Source organism: Apteryx rowi, unplaced genomic scaffold (genome assembly GCF_003343035.1).
Source record: "Apteryx rowi isolate R43461 unplaced genomic scaffold, aptRow1 scaffold_9, whole genome shotgun sequence".
In the NCBI taxonomy this organism is placed as follows: domain Eukaryota; kingdom Metazoa; phylum Chordata; class Aves; order Apterygiformes; family Apterygidae; genus Apteryx; species Apteryx rowi.
Window position 1 is genome coordinate 5,934,050 of NW_020451204.1, and position 17,725 is coordinate 5,951,774.

Consider the following 17,725-nt stretch of genomic DNA (forward strand, 5'->3'; position numbering starts at 1 on the left):
GATTTTCTCTAATCTGATTTTTCTAATCTACTGATTTTAAATCAGTAAGCCTGTCAGTCAAGCTAAGGAGTGATACTTGCACAGTGTAGTGAGTGCTTTTCCAGTTAGGCATCTGCATCCCCCTGAGATGCCACCATCTCTTGGTTTTGTTTTTAGACCGGAGTTAAGCTTTGCAGTGATATTAATAATTCAGAGTTCTACTGACTTTGTAATCTTCACATTTTATATGAGCTTTTTAAAAGAGCACTTCTTTGGAGGTATTCAGCATTGTCTTATGGCAAGACACAGTCTCTGATGTGTTCCAAATATGATTAAAATAACAAACTACCATCATTGTGTCGTCTTTGGTAGAGTCTGGCTTTTTTCTTCCCTAAATAGCATAAGTTACTCATTCTATAGTGATGAGTATGTCTTGATTTGGCATTTTTCCAGCAGGGTRTTGCAGTGGCTTATGTTTACATATCTTGCATCAGAACTTCTGTCTCTTAAGATACATGTTAAGTGTGTAATCCTGTTGATGTCAACTTAAATTATTGTCTTGCAGACAAGCAAATGTCTGAAATTAAGAACTTCTGATGCAGTTGGGATAGTTTATCTAATGTCAGGTATACAAGAAGGCCCTCAGGGGGAGCAAACAGAAAAAATAATGTATTAGGCTGCAGTGAATTTTTATGAGACCATTTTGTCGATACTAAGATTTAAGGTTTCACCTACAGTGAAACCGCATCAAGTGGGTACGTTTTGTTGCATGCTTAACGAATCAGTTAAATGAGAATCTCCAAGGCATGCACCTGGGGTCTGTCATCTTGGCTAAGGTGCCTGCAGGCCTGGCCCTTTCATTTCATGGTTCCAAATTCTGGTCTCTGCCTCTGATGTGCAGAACAGAAAAGGTTTTTGGCCAGAGTAACCAGGGTGAATAGAACTGAATCGAATAAACAACAATTGAAATCTTAAACTCTGGAGAAGCTTCCTTCTGAAATTCACTTTAAAGTAGTTAAAGCGTGTACATATAAAAAAAGGTTTACAAAATATGGGACAGAAGTGTTCAAGCAAAAATTTTGTAATGGATACRCTGCAAGTATTGGAGAATAAAGCCAAACAGTAAGTTATTGTTAATAATTTAAACTTGGGAGTACCTGTCTTCTCAAAAGTAGATAATGCATGCATCTCTAACTGCATTTTGACTGGTTGTTTTTTTTGCATGTCTGAAGCTCTTTGTAATCAACTGAAATTATTCACAGGTATATCACAAAGAGACTACACTCAATACTATGATCATATCTCTAAGCAACATGAGGAGATCTGTAGATCAATACAGGAGTTTTTCAAGAGAAACATACAGTATAAATTCTTGGATGAAGACTGTAAGTATCTTAAGGCTTGAATTAGAAAGGGAAGCATAAGGGAGGGAGGGAAGATGTTTATGAAGGTTTTAAAGTGCTTATTGTACACATAGTTACAATGATTTAAAAACAGAAATGGAGGGTCTGCCTTTTTAAAGCTGTTTTGCCCAGTACTTTCCTGGGAATTTTGAACTGGAAAGGGCTTACAGGGCCACCTCCATAGAAGTGAGACCTGTTGTCCTGCCCCCTCGCTAAGCCAGGCTTGTTTCCTCCACGGCGCACCAAAATTCCAGTGTGCTAAATTCCAATTCACTGCTGGAGATCAGTGGAAAAACTTATTTTTCAATAAGAAATGACAACCTCAGTATTCTAAGCCTGTGCGTACGTATTTCTGTCTTCATGCTGAGGCCAGCTACTGCCTTCACAGGGCTTGGTTCTTTTTAAACTAGGGGAGCCTTATGCCCTTGTGGTTAGAGCATGCAGAGCTATGTAGTTTCTTGAATAATGATAAAATTGGGAGCAAGAAAAACTAAAGGAATGGGCTGGAGCTTTTCAGGAAAACAAAGCTATTGAGTGAAAGACTCTTTCAGAGGGCAAAATTATGTTATTTGATTTCCCCCCAGTACTTGCTTTGAATTAAGAAAAGTTCAAGATCTCAGTATTGGGGTAAGAAATATGTAAGAAAAAACCTTCAATAAGATGAAAAATAAGAAAACATTATTTATAAAGATGTTGTCAAAGGTTTGCTGCTAAAGTATTGCTGTGTTCCCTGAAGAAAGGATTTGGAGGTTTCTTTTCAAGAAGTTATGTAAATATCTACTGAAATACTGATGCACAGCATTTTAGCTGATCAGACTTTTGAATAAAGGCCAGAGTATTTGAAGAAATTCTACTACCTCTAAGCAGTCTAGGTAAATTTTTTCAGTTTGTAAATGTGTCCTTTGAAAATTTCATTTGGAAACAGTTTCCTGACATGGTTTAGTGACTGTAGAATGGTGTTTTATTGTGATGGGTGTCAGGAGTGGTGAAAAATAGGATGGAGAAATTTAAATTGGCCTCTGTGGACTGAGCYTTGTTTTAATAAAACACATAAACATGAGAGTTTTATTGGCCAATTATACTGTCCACGATAGAGCTTTGAATACCAAACCTTTTGGTAAGTTGTGAGCACGGCTAACTGTTCTGCTGAACCAGCAGAGCAGTCAGATCTGTCCTGTCTGACTTTCTGAAGAGGGTACCTTCTAATGCCAGTCTGCTTTTTTCAAATTTTAATCATTTGACTCTGCATGGTTCCTTTATTTCAGTCCAGACAGCTTATCAGGAGTCACTGCTTGGAGAAGACTAGTAGTCTGGAAATCAGTATACTAATTTAATAGATCTCTAGCCCTAAAGTTTTGAAGAAAATCAATCATACAATTATGACATTCTGATTACTGTCTGTTTTAATTTTCCTGTATGTTCCACCCAACATAATTTTAGCTGGTATGTAATCCACTGATGGATGAGAATTCAGGGCAGTATTTTTAGAAATAGATGCTTAGATTTAGGCTCTGAAACTGCTGTCCAGTGAACTGAAAGATCTGAAGTCTGTCATCTTATGTAAAGTAAATAAAACTATGCCATCTGAATTACCTTCTGGGAAAAGAAGGCTTCAGGGTGACATTCTGGGATGAAGGTTTGTTCCTTCATCCTTGTAACCTTTCGGTTTTGGACACTGAATGCTGGTTATCTGTCTTCTGCAGAGAAATGCCATGCAAAAAAATTCTTCATGTTTTTTCCCCTCCCTTTTTTCATGCCCCAGCATATTCCTTGATCCACTGTCTGGCAGCATGTGTGTTACTAACAATGAAAATCTGGGTTTGCTTGTTTGTTTGTTTTTAAAAGGAGAGGTATTAAGCTTTTTTTCCAACTTCTTGCTTCACTGGGTGTTGCTTTCGGTGTTGTTTGCTCTGCTTTTTCCAGTTGGTTTTGGTAGCTTCTCCAGATGGAAGAGCTGAGTCAGAGCAGCTGAAGCAGTGCAGAGTTGGAGCAGAATGATAACAGATGGGCAAATGCTTTTTAAATACTTCTAAATGGTGGTAGAACCTTCTAAATACCTTTCATAAGAACCCACTAAAAACAGTCTTCCAGAGGCATCAATACTTACTCTAGAGTCAGGCCCTTAGCTTTACTTGCAGTTGCTCGTGATTGAGGGTAAGTTTTACCAGTCTCATGACGCACTGTTCTGGGGTGACCGCTGAGGAAGAGGGAACAGTTCAGGTCTTCCTCCCCGTTCRGTGTTTGCGAGCGTCCCGGATTAGTCATCAATGTGCCAATGAGCCTTAATGGTGATATGAGTCCCACTAAATGCTATCAGCCTCGGTGATTAATGATCAATATTGCCTTTGGCTTGCTTTAACCTGCAGACATCACTTTATAGTAAAGCTCAGATGAAAACTTTCCATTAATGATATACGACTAGTGAGAGTACACAGTATAAGCAACAAGCTCAGTTAAACAGTTACAGAAGAAATCTAGGGTTGCTGTGCTCTTCTTTGCATCGATGACTTAGCCATCCGAGGGCTTTTCTGAAGAAAATTATACCACTTAACTCTGGAGTGATATTTTAAAGCTATGTAACTGAGCTTGTGCAAGAAGCTGTGTGGATTTTTAGGTTACGGTCATGTGGTCAAAAACAATTAGGCGGCTGGCTTTAGCTCTGAGTTGTGGTATACTCTTAGCCCAGCCAACTTGGCTTTAACCATCAGGCTAAGCTACCGAGGAGCTGTATATGCATGGACACGATCCATCAACATACATGCTGTTGACAGGCAGCTTCCTGAGCAGCTGCTGAGACTGTTCTTCAGTCGTATGCTGAGTTTAGTTTGTCTCGCACGTATTAGGAAATCTCTGAACTAGCTGAAATATTCAGTTCCTTATTTGTGAAGGAAGTGGCAGTACAGCATTTGTATGAGGCTTTTCTAAATCTAGCAGTTTTAATTTTTTCTGCTAAACTGGCACAACTCGTCAGGCCTGAATTCTTATTTGCTGATTTCCATAGCTGAATAGAAAGACAAACCAAGGATTTGTTTAACCATACAGAACAGAAGATGCATGTACAAAGATTCATGCTCAGTGAAGTCAGTGGGAAGAACACCAACATATCTACGTAAGGCACCTTTGCTTAAATTGCCGAAAAGCAAAGGGTCTGTTTGAAGGAGCTGTGGATAATCAGTAGGTGTGCTAGAACTGCTCTAGGTTATGTTGAACATAGCCATTTCGCTGCTGCCTCAGGCGTGCCTGCTGCCCCCTTTTCGCCTTCCCTCTGTTTTGTCGTCTTATCTGCTGAAGTCCTAATCTCTTTGAGGCAGGAACTTTCTCTTATTAAAGGCTCATGCACCGGCTAGCACAAYGGAGCCCTGATCCTGCCTCGAAGTTTCTCAGTTCTGCTGTAAAACACACAGCAGTGATGTTGAAGATAAGCTCCCCTCTACGCTAGGAGTTAATCCAATGTTCTTGGGGGGGAAAAAAACACCAGAACAAACCAGCATTAAATAGAAAAGCCCAGGGGACCATCTCTCTCAGTGCATTAACAGTGGTTCTTGAAATGTTTCAATTCCCTCTTAGAAATGAATGGAATTCTGGCTTGCAGTTTTGGAGACATGCTGTCCTTGCAGATTGTGCTGTGTACACAACTATCTACTTAAGTTTAGAAATCTTATGTGGAATTATATGTCTTTTAATGTTTTTGTTTTCTCCTTTTCAGTTGTTTTTGATGTGTACAGAGACAGCAGGGTAAGTGACCAATAGGTTGCATATTTTTGTAGTAATGAATTGTTTATTGTGCGGAAACTGTATCTGAAGCATTGGGGAGAGATGGAACAAGTAATAGCTTCATCTTCCTAGAAGCAGTCCTGGCAAAAAATGAACTACTTGATTTTGACGTTCCCTTCCACAGTTCTTTTTCTGTTAGATGCTGTCCACAGTAGGATAATAAGAGGATTAGRAATATGAGTATGTCTGTACCAGTGATGTAATTATTTTGTAAATCTCTTTCTCCAAATACGTAGTCTGTCTCAAAGCACATAACTTTGGCTTCAGCTGTAATTCTGTGAGATCGATGATTCTACTGAAGGCCATATAGTTTTCTTTTGAGATTGGTTGGTACTTGATATCATGCGGTATCACTAAGCAGTTTCAGTGAAGCACTACCTGTTACTAAGGTTCCCTCTATATACTGCCTGTTTTAAATGTTTTTTGACAGAAATGTATCTGAATGTTCAGCCAGAATGACTGGGATATTTCAGAAAAATACGAGGGGGGYGAGGTGATGTTTTGCCCACCGTAAAAGGAAAACAGGGGGAATCTTAACACTTTTTCTTTCAAAAATCATTCCTAGAAATCCATTCAGTGATGTTCATCCCTATAGCATCCTAACTCTTTCAAACTAATCATGAATATTTCTTCAGAATATTTTTGTGAGGCTAGAAAAAAAACCTCTCACTTTATATATGGGAGTCTAGGTTATAAAGGCATAATCATCAAAAGAGTATATGAATGTTGGGTGCCTGGTTTTAGTCTGAGACAGATGAAATCTAATTTTTTTTTTCCCCCCAAATTGCTCCAGCTGTAGTTCTTGGTGCTCAGCAAATCAGAACCCTGAAAATCCAGACACTGACAGAGTTTGGGGAGAAAAATCCCATCCTAACTTCAGATACCTATATCTGAATTAGTCACCTTGACCTCTTCTACTAGTCAGTGGAGAGAAGCAGGTCAGATGAACAGTGCTACACACGCGTACATGCGTGCGCGCACACACGCACACAGGCTTAAAAGAAACCAAAAACTGAAAAGCATTATATAGTCTTAAATTTCAAAATCTGATTTTGGGAATCATGTGATTGTAGGAGAAATAAGTTTTTGCTTTAGCTTAAATTTTCTTTCCAAATCCTAAACCAGAAATGCAATAACGTGGTCCCAAATGCTGTACACTTTAAGTCTTGCTGTTTGAATTGTATACAATTTGAGTACTGGTAAAGTCTTTATTTTAAGTGGTTGAACTGGGAATATCTGTAGTGAATCTTGATTCTGATTTTGATCATTGCTGAAGTATTTTGTAATTATATAATAGTAAATCATGCCATAGTTTGCAAAACAGAAAGTAAATTGAAACGTCTGTCATGTGGAAAATAACTGCTGTGGTGTTACTCAGTACAGCTTTTACCGTAGGTACCTAAAATCAGGCTGCAGGCTAAAAACAGCCATGCTAAATGGTAATGAAAATTACCTGCCTAGGCACAAATCATCAAACTTGGGGATGCTCTCTGGCAAAATGAGGAGCAAAACTTTAGCATCTAACCGACTTCTGCCTTCGGGTACTCTGCCTCATAGCTGAAGCATGAAGACAGACTATTTAAGTAAAAGATTTCAGTCCGTGTGATCTCAAAAGAGCAGTGTTTCTTCGTCTGTCAGGATAACGTATCTGTATGTAGGTATCTCTGTGTCGTCTTCTCTCGGGTCTTGTGAACTGCCTGATAGCCCTGTGTGTCAAATCCTCCTTTCACACATACTTTTGTGGTTTGCAACTGTATTATTCACCGCTCCCCTTGCATGTGAGTTACAGGCAGCAAAAGAGTAGCGTGTGTCGGTGAGTGTGATTAGTTCCCGGAGCCGGCGCCCCTGGGCAGAGCGGTTGCATGGCAACCTCACCTGCAGAAAGAGAGAAATGCCCCAGGTCTGCTTATCTTAAATTCTTTCAACTGGAAATATTCAACTCGGAGAAGCCTGATGTTTGACACGGCTGTGAATGAGAGCAGCCCGCTCCACGTGCTTCCTTTGGTTGCTTGGGGACTACGGAGAAGGCTGCCCCACGTCTTGCTCGTTGGGCTGGAGGATGGAGCAGAAGCAGCAGTGGCCGGGCTGAGAACAAGCTTTTGCGTGGCTGCCTTTCCCCTTACGCTCTCTTTGCACACCTGAGCTAGCTCTTGACTTGGCAGACAAATTGTCTTTTAAGGAATACATACAGGCATACAGTCTTAAGAGCAGGATGGTCGGGAGGCCTGGCCCTGGCAAGGTGAYGTTGCAGGACTGGGTAGCCTGTTTTCATTTGGATATGCTACTTTTTTTCCTGCTAGCAGTTCACAGTCATCGTGCAACAGCTGACAAGGAAATGCCCGAGAGCCAGCTCCACTACGAGTTGCGAGTTGCTCTTTGCTCGTCTCCCAGATCTTTCAGCTGGTAAATACGACTTAACATGGTGACTTGTCATGAACAAAGCAATGTAATGAGTGGCTTCAGGCCACCAGTAGTTCACAACAACTGTTAACATGCAAACTAATGCCCGTGTCTCTTTACCCATGAACGCCGCCCTGTGCGTGAACCTGCAGCTGAAGTTAGGGAAATGTAACAATTCGGTTTGCATTTTATCTATCTTTTAACTTCCTTTTAACAGTCTCTGTCATAGGCACTTCCTTTCAGCAGCGTGCTGCTTACTGTTTTAGTAAAATAAAGCCTGAAGTCATGATGTGATAAATCTATTTGGTCCTGTTTTAGGATGAGAAAATGTTGGGCTGTTTTTTACCTTCAGCTGTGCAGAACTTTGCTTACCTGGCTTGTGCATTTCTGTGCCTTCACATGACAAAGATTGCTAAAGCAGAGGATTACAGTTAAATAGCTTTACCACTGCTGTTTAGCCACACAGTGCAAGTCGTCTTAAACTACATGTAAATCGTGGAACTGCATGTTAGATTTGAAAGAGTATTTAATCTGAAAGATGGTTTGGTTACTGACCCAGAGTTATGTGCATTCTGTTTAATGAGGCCTGAGAGGGAACATTTAGATTTTTAGACCGTTTGTCTTCTCGTCAATTGGCAAATACCAAAGCTCAGTATAGACGTAAGACAGTCTCTAGGAAACAGTTGGTGTTGTAGACGGAGCACAGTTGTCTGCAGGGAGGGAGAAAAAGTGCGAGGGTGCTCACAGAAACCAGCTGTTGCTTTCACTAATCTCAAAAACAATTTTCAGTTTTTTTTCTGGGGTACAACTCTTCTTTTAGAGGAATGATCTCAAGTTCCTATGAAAAGCTGTTTCATCTTTTTGGGATGGAGTGCCTGTGAAAGGCTTTCATAGGGAAGTCCTTTCATTAAGTATAAACATTTCTGATGCAGGGAAAGATTGTCTGAACTGCAGTGTGAACTTTGCCAGCTGTTGCTTCTGCCTATGATTAAATTGGTTCATTAGCTTGTTTTTCTAGTGTGATGGAATGAATCTAAATTAGAAATTCCTCCTCCTGTTGCCTTTGAGCTATCAAGATGTGCCTATTAGCAAAAGCAGAACATCACTTATAATGAGAATTTGTGACCGAGTCTTGAAGAGGAACAGAGCTGGAAAATGATAGCAGAGCTTGCCCCTGTTCGCTTTCTGCACCCATGGTGTCARTGTTGTTTCAAAGATGTTGCAGCTTCGCCATGCAGATTTGCCGCTGCTTTTTCACCCGACCGAAACAAGTAAGAAACAGTTCAAGTGTGTGTCCCTGCAGTCTGCAATTTCTCTTTTAGCGTCTGGTTTCGGTACTGCCATTGCCAAGCTGAACTCGTGCGTTGGCTCCTTAAAGCTTGCTCTGTGACAGCTCTGCCCCATTGATCTACCCCGAGCGAGACCTGCGAAAGTCCGTGCGCAACCACACAGTTGCAAGCCGTTGGGTTGGCCCGCATCCAGCCTGCAAGTCGTGTCACTTGTTTCATCTGTATTGGGACTCCCCCCACCTGCTTTGGCAAGTCAGCGTAGATCATAACAGGCTGCTTTTAGCTCCCAGCCCGAGCGTTTCTGTTCTGTGCTATTGCATGGGTTTCCACTGCAGCGCCTGCGGGGGTGGGTTAGGCAGCATGGGTGGGAGAGGAAGTCTCCATATTGCTTTGACTGAAGGCTTCAAAGGGATCTTCATCAGCGAGAAAACAGATGGCTGTAGTGTAAATCATTACAGCTATTTGCAGGTTGTATCAAGATAGGAAGGATCTCTAAAGAAAGAAGATCCTTCGGGAATGAGGGAAGGAGAAGGCAAAGTGAGTTTTTAGTAGCTACGCAGCCTTCAGGTTTGGTTTCGGGTTCCAACTGACTGTTAATGAATTCAGAAAAACCCTTCAGTCCCTTTTATATTACAGAAACCCTTTTCTCCTCATATTTGATAGAATCTGATTTCTTCCAGATGCAATACCTGTTTTTCAAATTCTTACTACCAGTTGTATTCATGTTTCATTATAAGTAATTATAATTCTTTTGTTCTATTAGAATAGGTGATGCTTTCTTGGGTAAGAAAAGGTGGCCTGGTGYTGGGGGTTGTAGCTTGAGATGACTTAGGGTATGCAAACTATTTCTTGCTCCTTTAGAGACTTCTCTGTTACCTTGACTAAGTCATATTAGTCTCTGTTCTCATTTTTTAGTTGTAAAATAGGCATGCTGTGTTGTCCATACTACCAGGACTGTTTGGAGCATGTATGTAGTAAAGACAAGGCAGGAGAAACTGGTCTGAACTGCTAGTAAGGGTTATATTAAAAATGGCTTTAAGTTATTCTTTCTTTATCTATCTATACCTGTGCAGCACCTTTCAACTTGCATGATCTCCACTAGCGTTTTACAGACCTTGGTCTGTAGGTAAAGACCCTTCTGAGACCAAGAACAGCAATTCTGGAGACTGCTGAATGGGCAGCGGTGCTGAGGTAGTTTTTGACCAAAGATGAAATCCCTGTTTACATTTCCCCCCTCCCTTTGTTCATGCTGTCTGGGGATCTTCGAAAATCATGGAGATTTGACAGAATTTCTGTAGACTCATCTGAAAGCACGTCACGTAGAGAGGAATTCAGTTTGAGCTCTGCCTGATCTTCTGTTTAAAAAAACATATATATATATGTATATATATAAATATATATATGTAAAATAAGCCAAAGCTTGATGTGTTTTAAAACTGTGTAACATGTTTAATGTAAAAGATGTTAGAATATTCTAAAGTGTATAAGAACAGATGGATTTTTTTGTCATTTTTTTATTTTTGTCTTTAAAGACCAAGCACTTTTTGTCTTTAAGACTAAGCAGTAAGACGAATGTGTGTGTGGCTGGATTTTCTGGTTGTATTTCAAATTCTCTGGTTTGTTTTAATTCCTTCATTGTTCTATTGCAGGGCAGGATTTGGTTAATAGATTTTAACCCCTTTGGTGAAGTAACAGACTCGCTGCTGTTTACATGGGAAGAACTGATCTCTGGGAAAAACTTGAAAGGAGACCAGAGTGAAGGGGCAGCTACAGAACAGGTACGGTCCTGCTGTGAAAGGAGGCTGGCTGATGAATCCAGGAGGCAGTCCAGCCTCTGGTCCTTCTTTGTTATAATAAAACTATGATTCAGATCCCACTGAAGTAAATGGAAGTCCTAAACTCTGGAACTGTTAACTCGTTGGAAGTGTCTGTTTAGACAGTGCTCAACTTCAACAGGTRTCATTTGCTAGTTTTACAAGGGAATTTGTAGCTCAGACAGCACAAGCCCTTACTACAGCTTTGACCACATTACCAAGAAGGTGCCCTGAAACTTGGTTTTACCTAGTCTTGATGCATCTTAAATTTCTTTCCATTTTGATTTTATCTCTTAAAATCTGTTATGTTTTATTTGCTCACTTAAAGTTCTTCCTTGTTCCTAATACCTGTCATTTAATCTCCCCAAGCTCCAGATTTATGTTTGGTGGGAGGCAAAAAGAAGCTGAACTTCTGTGTCTTCCTCATACCAAGTACCCTCAGGGAAGCCTTGTCCTTTGGTTGAACTCCTGGATTTGCAGAGCAGGGCTGTCCTATCCCTGTTCCAAGCTGCATTGCCTCTGTAAAACATAACTTCCTGTTAACAGGGGGAGGAAAGAACAGTCTTCACTTATTAGTAACAGCTTTTTCCTCATTGCATGACTGAGRCTCGAGTCCTCAGATCTACATATGGCTACTTGGATGACCGGATAGAAGATTTAAAGTAGCATGTTACTTGCTATTCTTGTGAAACACTTGTTAGATGTCTGAGGAGAGGTGGCTAGTCAGATAGCATGGGCTGCTCTTTAGTTTCTAGCTGCTAAATTGCATTAGGAGTAACTGAAATGACGTGCTTTATTGAGCTTGTTTTAACATCTGAGCTCTTTAGTTTCTTCACCATTTTTGTAACACATTCAGGAGGAGATATACTATGCTGTGCTGGTCGTCATTCATGCTATTATCTCTTAGCTTCATAACGTGGCTCTTGCTACATGAAGATCCTTTCTGTGGGCCTTTCTGCTGAAAATTATGTCTCCTTTGTTAAAACACAGTCCTAATTCTTGAGCCATCCATGGGAATGCTATCCACCAAACTTTGTTTTGAGGATTTCTTGGGGTCAAATGCTTTACAGAGCTTGTCTGGTGTAATCCCAAGTGAAAAGTGGAATGGCTTATCTTCATGCTTCAACTTACATCCAGCCGCAGAATCTGTTGCAAAGTCCTTGAAATACGATCTGTAAAATATTGCCATACAATGGGTAATTATGTTGCTTGACACTTCTAGCATGTTTTAAAGATGCAGTGTGTTAGCTGAAAATGATACCAAGCATCCTAACATCTATTGCTAGAATTGAATTCAGAGATATTTTTGGCATAAATTAAATTAAATTGAAAAACGAGTAAATTGGTGGGAAAGCTTAGGCCATAATTTTGTCAAAGTTATATTTGAAAACATGGATTTAAGCAAGAAACCTGTGAAGACAAGTTTAGGGTTTTTATTATGAAGATTCTCTGTATCCACATGCTTAGGTGCTATTGCCCAAAGTTCCCAATGGCTCTGTTATTATGGCACTATTATAAATTTATGTATGTTAATGGTATGAAAAGTAATCAATACATTCTAGAAACTTTGAAGTGAGGAAAGGAACGCCTTCACATAGTGATTAGTAACACTAACTCTTGCTCATAAGTGGGCAGAGTTTATAATAAGAAAACTTACAATTGGTAGGGTGCTGGGTTAGTTGAGTAAATGCTAAATAAACTCATTGGCAAGGTGACTCAGACAATCTCACTGAGGAGTTTAAAAAACATCACAAATTTTAGTCACAGACACTGTTTGTTTCTGTGTTATCCAATATCTTTCCCAAAGGACTATCCAGTTTTCCGTTGTACGAACAGCAAAGTTACCGTCCAGCCTAGCCCGTACCTGAGTTATCGACTGCCGAAAGATTTTGTCGACTTGTCTACAGGAGAGGATGTTCACAAATTAATTGACTTTCTTAAACTGGTAAGAAGTAGCGTAAAAATTTCTGACCTTCCGTCTCTGTGAAATGGGAACATTGAAGAGCCTGAAATTGTGCTTTTGTAATTAACATAAAAAATATAATGCGTGGAGCCCTAATACGGTACATTGTTGGGCTGATCTATAATTTTTTTTTCTTCTAGTGATAAAGAGCAAGCTGTCATACTGATCTCACTTCATTTAATTTTATCTTTAGGGGAAGCAATGAATGCAATTTGACAAATGTTACTGAAGAACCCGACTGTTTGCATTTATATTTAAATAAAAAAGAAAATAGAGAGTAAATGGAAATCTAGTTCTTGACTGGCTGAAAGCTAATGCTTTTAAGAACTTTTTTGAAAGCCAGAAGAGAATTATAGCAGAAAAAACTTTAACAATTTGGTGTGGGTGGGGGGTGATGAAAGGAATTTCTTCGTACCTTTGATAATAGTTCTCCATGACATCTCTTCATGTAGACCACTGAGTTCTGCATCATGTTTTCTGTTTTTTTGTTTTTTGTTTTTTGCTTTGGTTAACATATAGGGCTAATTTTGTTCTTTACTGTAAATAAAATACCATACCTTTTGGGGGGAGGAGCATGCAGGGAGGGAGAGATTTGATGTTGCTGTGTTTTGTTTGCTAGAAAGATTATCGCTTGGCATTCAAAAAATGGTTTCAGAATACAGTCATTGTCACTACAAGTATTTTCCAGATATGTTGGAAATTAGACTTATTACTGCTTTTATTTCCGATGACTGTGTCCTAACATTATTAACTCTTCTGTTCCCTTGACAGAAAAGAAATCAGCAAGATGATGACTGAGCTATCAAGAAGCGTTACATTGCATTACAAGCAAGAAACGTGGCAAAAGCTATATTTAGCATAATTATTAAACTATCAATTTAAAGAAAATCTGCTTTTTATATTTAATGAAAGAACTAAAGAGCTGCTCACCCTGTGTGTTGGCTTATATAAAAGTGTAGAAAAGCTTTTCCATAGAAACCTGAAGGGTCAGGGTGAGCCCCCACTGGATTCCGGGTCGGGCACAAGTATACCGCGGTGCAAGCAAGCAGCAATTTGAGTGCAACTGAATGACTTGACTTCCCATCTCAATGTTGTAAAAAAATTATGCCTTTGAAATAGTAAGGTTCTTCAGTGATAAATATTACAATATTTAACTCTTGTGCAATTAAAACATCAAGTATTCTTTATATTTCGACACAACTTTGCTTAAAATATAGCAGAGTTGCAAGGAAATGAAGAAATGTACACTTTTTCTGTAGCAACCTTTTAAAATTGTAAATGGACTTTAAGTTCTGGGAGCACTTATCCTTCCTTTTTGTAAAAAGTGGAGAAGGGATTTTTTTCCTTCATTCTGAAGGTTAATACTTCATTTCAGAGAACAGATATAGTAGACCACGTAGATTTAAAAAGTCCTGCATTTTAGGAATTTGTTGAAATCTGAATGCATTTCAAATGAAGTAATATTTTCACAGTGCAGATAAAGCTATGAACTTTTTAAAGCATTAGATAGATAGATATCCCAGAAGGCATTCTGGGATAATACAGTTTTCCTGATACTTTTTTTTCTGTTTCTTTTTTTTAAACATGGTTAAGTATCACTCATCAGCTGTGGATTTAATACAAATAGTTAATCCTAACATAAACCTGTAACTTTATATGTGGACTCAAATCCTGTATCTTTTCTATCAAATCTCTTGAAGTTCCTTAGGAAAGTGATTCCACTTTCAGCTCTTAAAATTCTGGATTTATTTGGCATTTCATGTTCTGTGTGTAAAAGGAAGCTTGATTAGAATTTGGAGAAACAGAAGGTCTTTTACTTTGTTACTTGATGCTGTTATTTTTTGGGGGGTGAATCAGTTTCAGGCTAAGAACTAATGATATACGTGGATATATGGATATATGTGTTTGCATGGCCATCAGTAATGTGTTAAGAAGTTGCACAATTCTAGCTGAAAGTGTGGAACAGCATTTTTGTTTTTTTTTTCCTAAGCTTCCATCTGAAGCAATGGCATCTCCTTCTCACTAGGTTTTTGTACACAAATTAGACTAATATTAACTCAGAATATTAATTACCCCATATCATAGCTCACCAGACCAAATACGGTGTTGGACCAGTTTGATGGGACTCTGTGCACTGTTACGTTTCCCTCTAGCTGAGCAGGCTGCAGCAGTAGCCTTTTAGCCGTCTTTTATTTCTTGACTTTGTTATTCGTCCTGAAAATGGCATTTCCAAATGAACTGCCCATGGTCAGTGCAAAACTCTTAAACTCGCTGGCAGCTTTCATACGTTTCCAGGATCTGTGGTCCTTTGTGGGCGCTCTGCATTTACGGTTCATCTCTTTGGGAACAGATCGCAGTGAAATTGGACACTGGCTTTGCACGTGGCTCTCTAGATGGTTCTGTTTGTGGGCAGCCTATGCTTGTCCTCCAGTTAAAAGACCACTGTAATAACACGCCATGTTGTTCCTRCCCAGTGACCCCTGGCACAGCCTGCCACTCTGCCCCTCATCAGCCTTGACGGCTGTTTAACACCCTGGAAGACTTCTCTTTTTATGTTCATGTGCTGGTAATGAGYGAATTCAGAAGTTTGGGTTTTTTCCCCTGTGTAACAGATGACCAATCTGAATTAATGCACTGCTGAGCTAAGCAACCAAATACTGGTAACTAACTTTATTTCAGGGTTGCGGGAACTTATGCCACTTCCTTTGGRCTTAATCTCAAGAATGAACCGTAAAAGGTAGCAGAGCAAAAAGACCAGCCCCGTGTTCAGACCCTGACACAGAAAGTGTCTCCACTATAAAACATTTGTGCTACATAATCACATTCCATAAACTGTCATATCCTCTCGCTTTAGATATATGCTTTGTTTAGTCTGCTTCTTTCTCCAGCTTGTGATTACTGGATCTTGAATTCTTTGTCTGCTAGATTAAAGATCCCTCTTGTAAAAGAACTGTCATCACGTATGACCTTTTAGGCTGTAAGGATGACTAACAAACATATTCCTCTTGGGGAAGTGAGGAAACTAATGTTGCTACATTAAAAAAAAAAAAAAAATGTGTCAGAGCAGTTTGAACAGTATCTGACACTGTTTTAGTTCTATTCCGGGTCATCACAAAATTGGTTTCTACCTCTAGCCGTCGTACAGAAATTTGGAAAAACAAGATTCCGGTTCTGCAGGCCCTTGTTCRTGTGTTTCACTGAGTAGGGTTTACGAACTGTATATTCTTAGTTGTATGCTTAAAACGTTTTGTAAAGATATTTCAAACCTCACCTAGGTAGTAAATGTGAGAAGTTGTAGAGGGAGGGGGCATGCACAGACTTTTTACACGGATTGTACGTTCCCATAGATACTGCAGCCTCTTACAAAGTCTGGCTGTGTCTGATGGCTGAAGCGTAATGAGACAGACTCGCTCTTGAATTGCAGCTCTGCCGGGACTGCCAAAGAAAATTCTTCATTATTTCTCAGCCAATGCTTGCGCTATTTAATCTCCCAGATGGATAGCAGCGAGCACTATTCCATCAGCTCCCGAAGCAGTGGTTATTACCGTGCACTGGCTTAGTTCAGGATTCAGAATAATGCTCCTGCATTTCTGGGCTGCAGGCTGTCTAGTGGGTTTGTGCTCCTTTGACTCTTCTTTCCCAATGTTGTCCTCACTTTCCTGACCCACAGTCTAGTATTTGGGTGAATGTTAAGATTAGAATAAGAAAGCAGCATGGGTAATATTGATCTGAATTTAAAAAATCACCTCTCTCCATGTCCATTTTTATCCCCTCTTAAGAAGAGATTTTCCAGTTTTATCTTCCGGAGTGTAGTGCTCTATAATATCTGAAAAGAAACCTAAAAATGGGGGAAGAACTTTTCCCCATYTCTGTGTGTCAGTAAAATGAATACCACTGACTGGGTTCTGGTCACGTTTTATGGCTTGTAAAATCTTCATAACTGTATCTGACGTTCTTAGCTAGAAATTCCATGTATCGCCGTCATTCTTATGTGCTCACATGCAGCTGATGCCCGGGACGCACAAACGGCGCTCAGTGGAGAAAAGGTACCTGATGAGAGGCAGTTCAGATGCCCATTTAAGCAATGCGGACCATTAGAGTAAGTGGTCACAGTTGCAGGCCTTCACGAGAGCATTACCTGGTGCAAGGTTTCCAAAAGTGGTCACAGCTGGCATCAGTGGTAGCCTGGAGATGGGTGACAGGGCATGGCCCTAACCTGGGTAAAAATAGTTCCTGGTACCTTTGTGCATGTATGAGTTAATTTAGTCTTCATATACTGCCCCACTTCTGAAATGTCGAATAGTTGGAGAAGACCATAGGCTATCTGCCAGTGAATGTAATGGCCGAATCAGCCTGCCATCTGGCAAATAGTTTTAACCTTACAGAGCAGAGTTATGCGCTTCAGGCTGTGTTTAGATAGCAAATCTATCTCACTTCGGGAAACTACACGGTGTACGGTCCGGGTACTCGTTGTGCTCTGCCTGCCCGAGGGGCTTCCCAAGAGCTGATCAGGCGTTTCTCAACAAGTGTTCTGGCAGGTTGTGGGGAAGGGTTGGTTGGCCAAAAATGCTGACTTCCTGAAACCCTTTTTCTTGGGACCATCCTCATTACTCCTAAACTCTTTTTCAGGAGAGATTTCTGACTCCTAAGACAGCATTTCTGGCCAAGAGAAAGAAAACAGTTGGCACCTGGTTTTTCTCATTTTCAGGGCTCAAATCCAGGTAGTAGAGTAGCACTTTAAACTTTGGTTTCTGTCATATACAAACCAGGATCACTGAATGTGGGATTTTGTTTCCCCAAGTCAGGGTTCTGGTTTCTGGCTGAAATTCTGGGATGAAACTCTATACCCTGACAGAATGACACGTTTTATATCTGTAAATGAAGTTATTTATTGGAGCTGGGACTGTAAGAGACAGCAGAGAGAAGGAAGCAACATGTTAAGCTAAAAYGTCTCTCCGCTGATGTGGGGAGTATGAGCAACATACAGGAGGAACCTGATGTCAGTATATGTCAARGCTGTGGCTGACGGGCGTTGCAGAGACTTTGGGAGATGAACTGCAGGCCTGGGACAAAGAAACGTGTGGTGCCTTCAGGATGGACAGG

At 40.1% G+C, this 17,725-nt stretch overlaps 1 protein-coding gene across 1 annotated transcript in view; it reads left to right on the forward strand.

The window, feature by feature from the left end:
* The window catches only part of CDC123 (cell division cycle 123), a gene marked incomplete at its 5' end in the record, with an annotated part of 34,251 nt that extends 19,974 nt beyond the window's left edge, over positions 1-14,277 (forward strand). The window contains 5 exons of the mRNA XM_026091116.1: positions 1,242-1,364; positions 5,089-5,117; positions 10,495-10,623; positions 12,467-12,604; positions 13,394-14,277. Coding sequence (XP_025946901.1) covers positions 1,242-1,364; positions 5,089-5,117; positions 10,495-10,623; positions 12,467-12,604; positions 13,394-13,420 — 446 coding nt within the window. The remainder of the gene's footprint in view (positions 1-1,241; positions 1,365-5,088; positions 5,118-10,494; positions 10,624-12,466; positions 12,605-13,393) is intronic.
* Between the last annotated feature and the right edge of the window lie 3,448 nt (positions 14,278-17,725).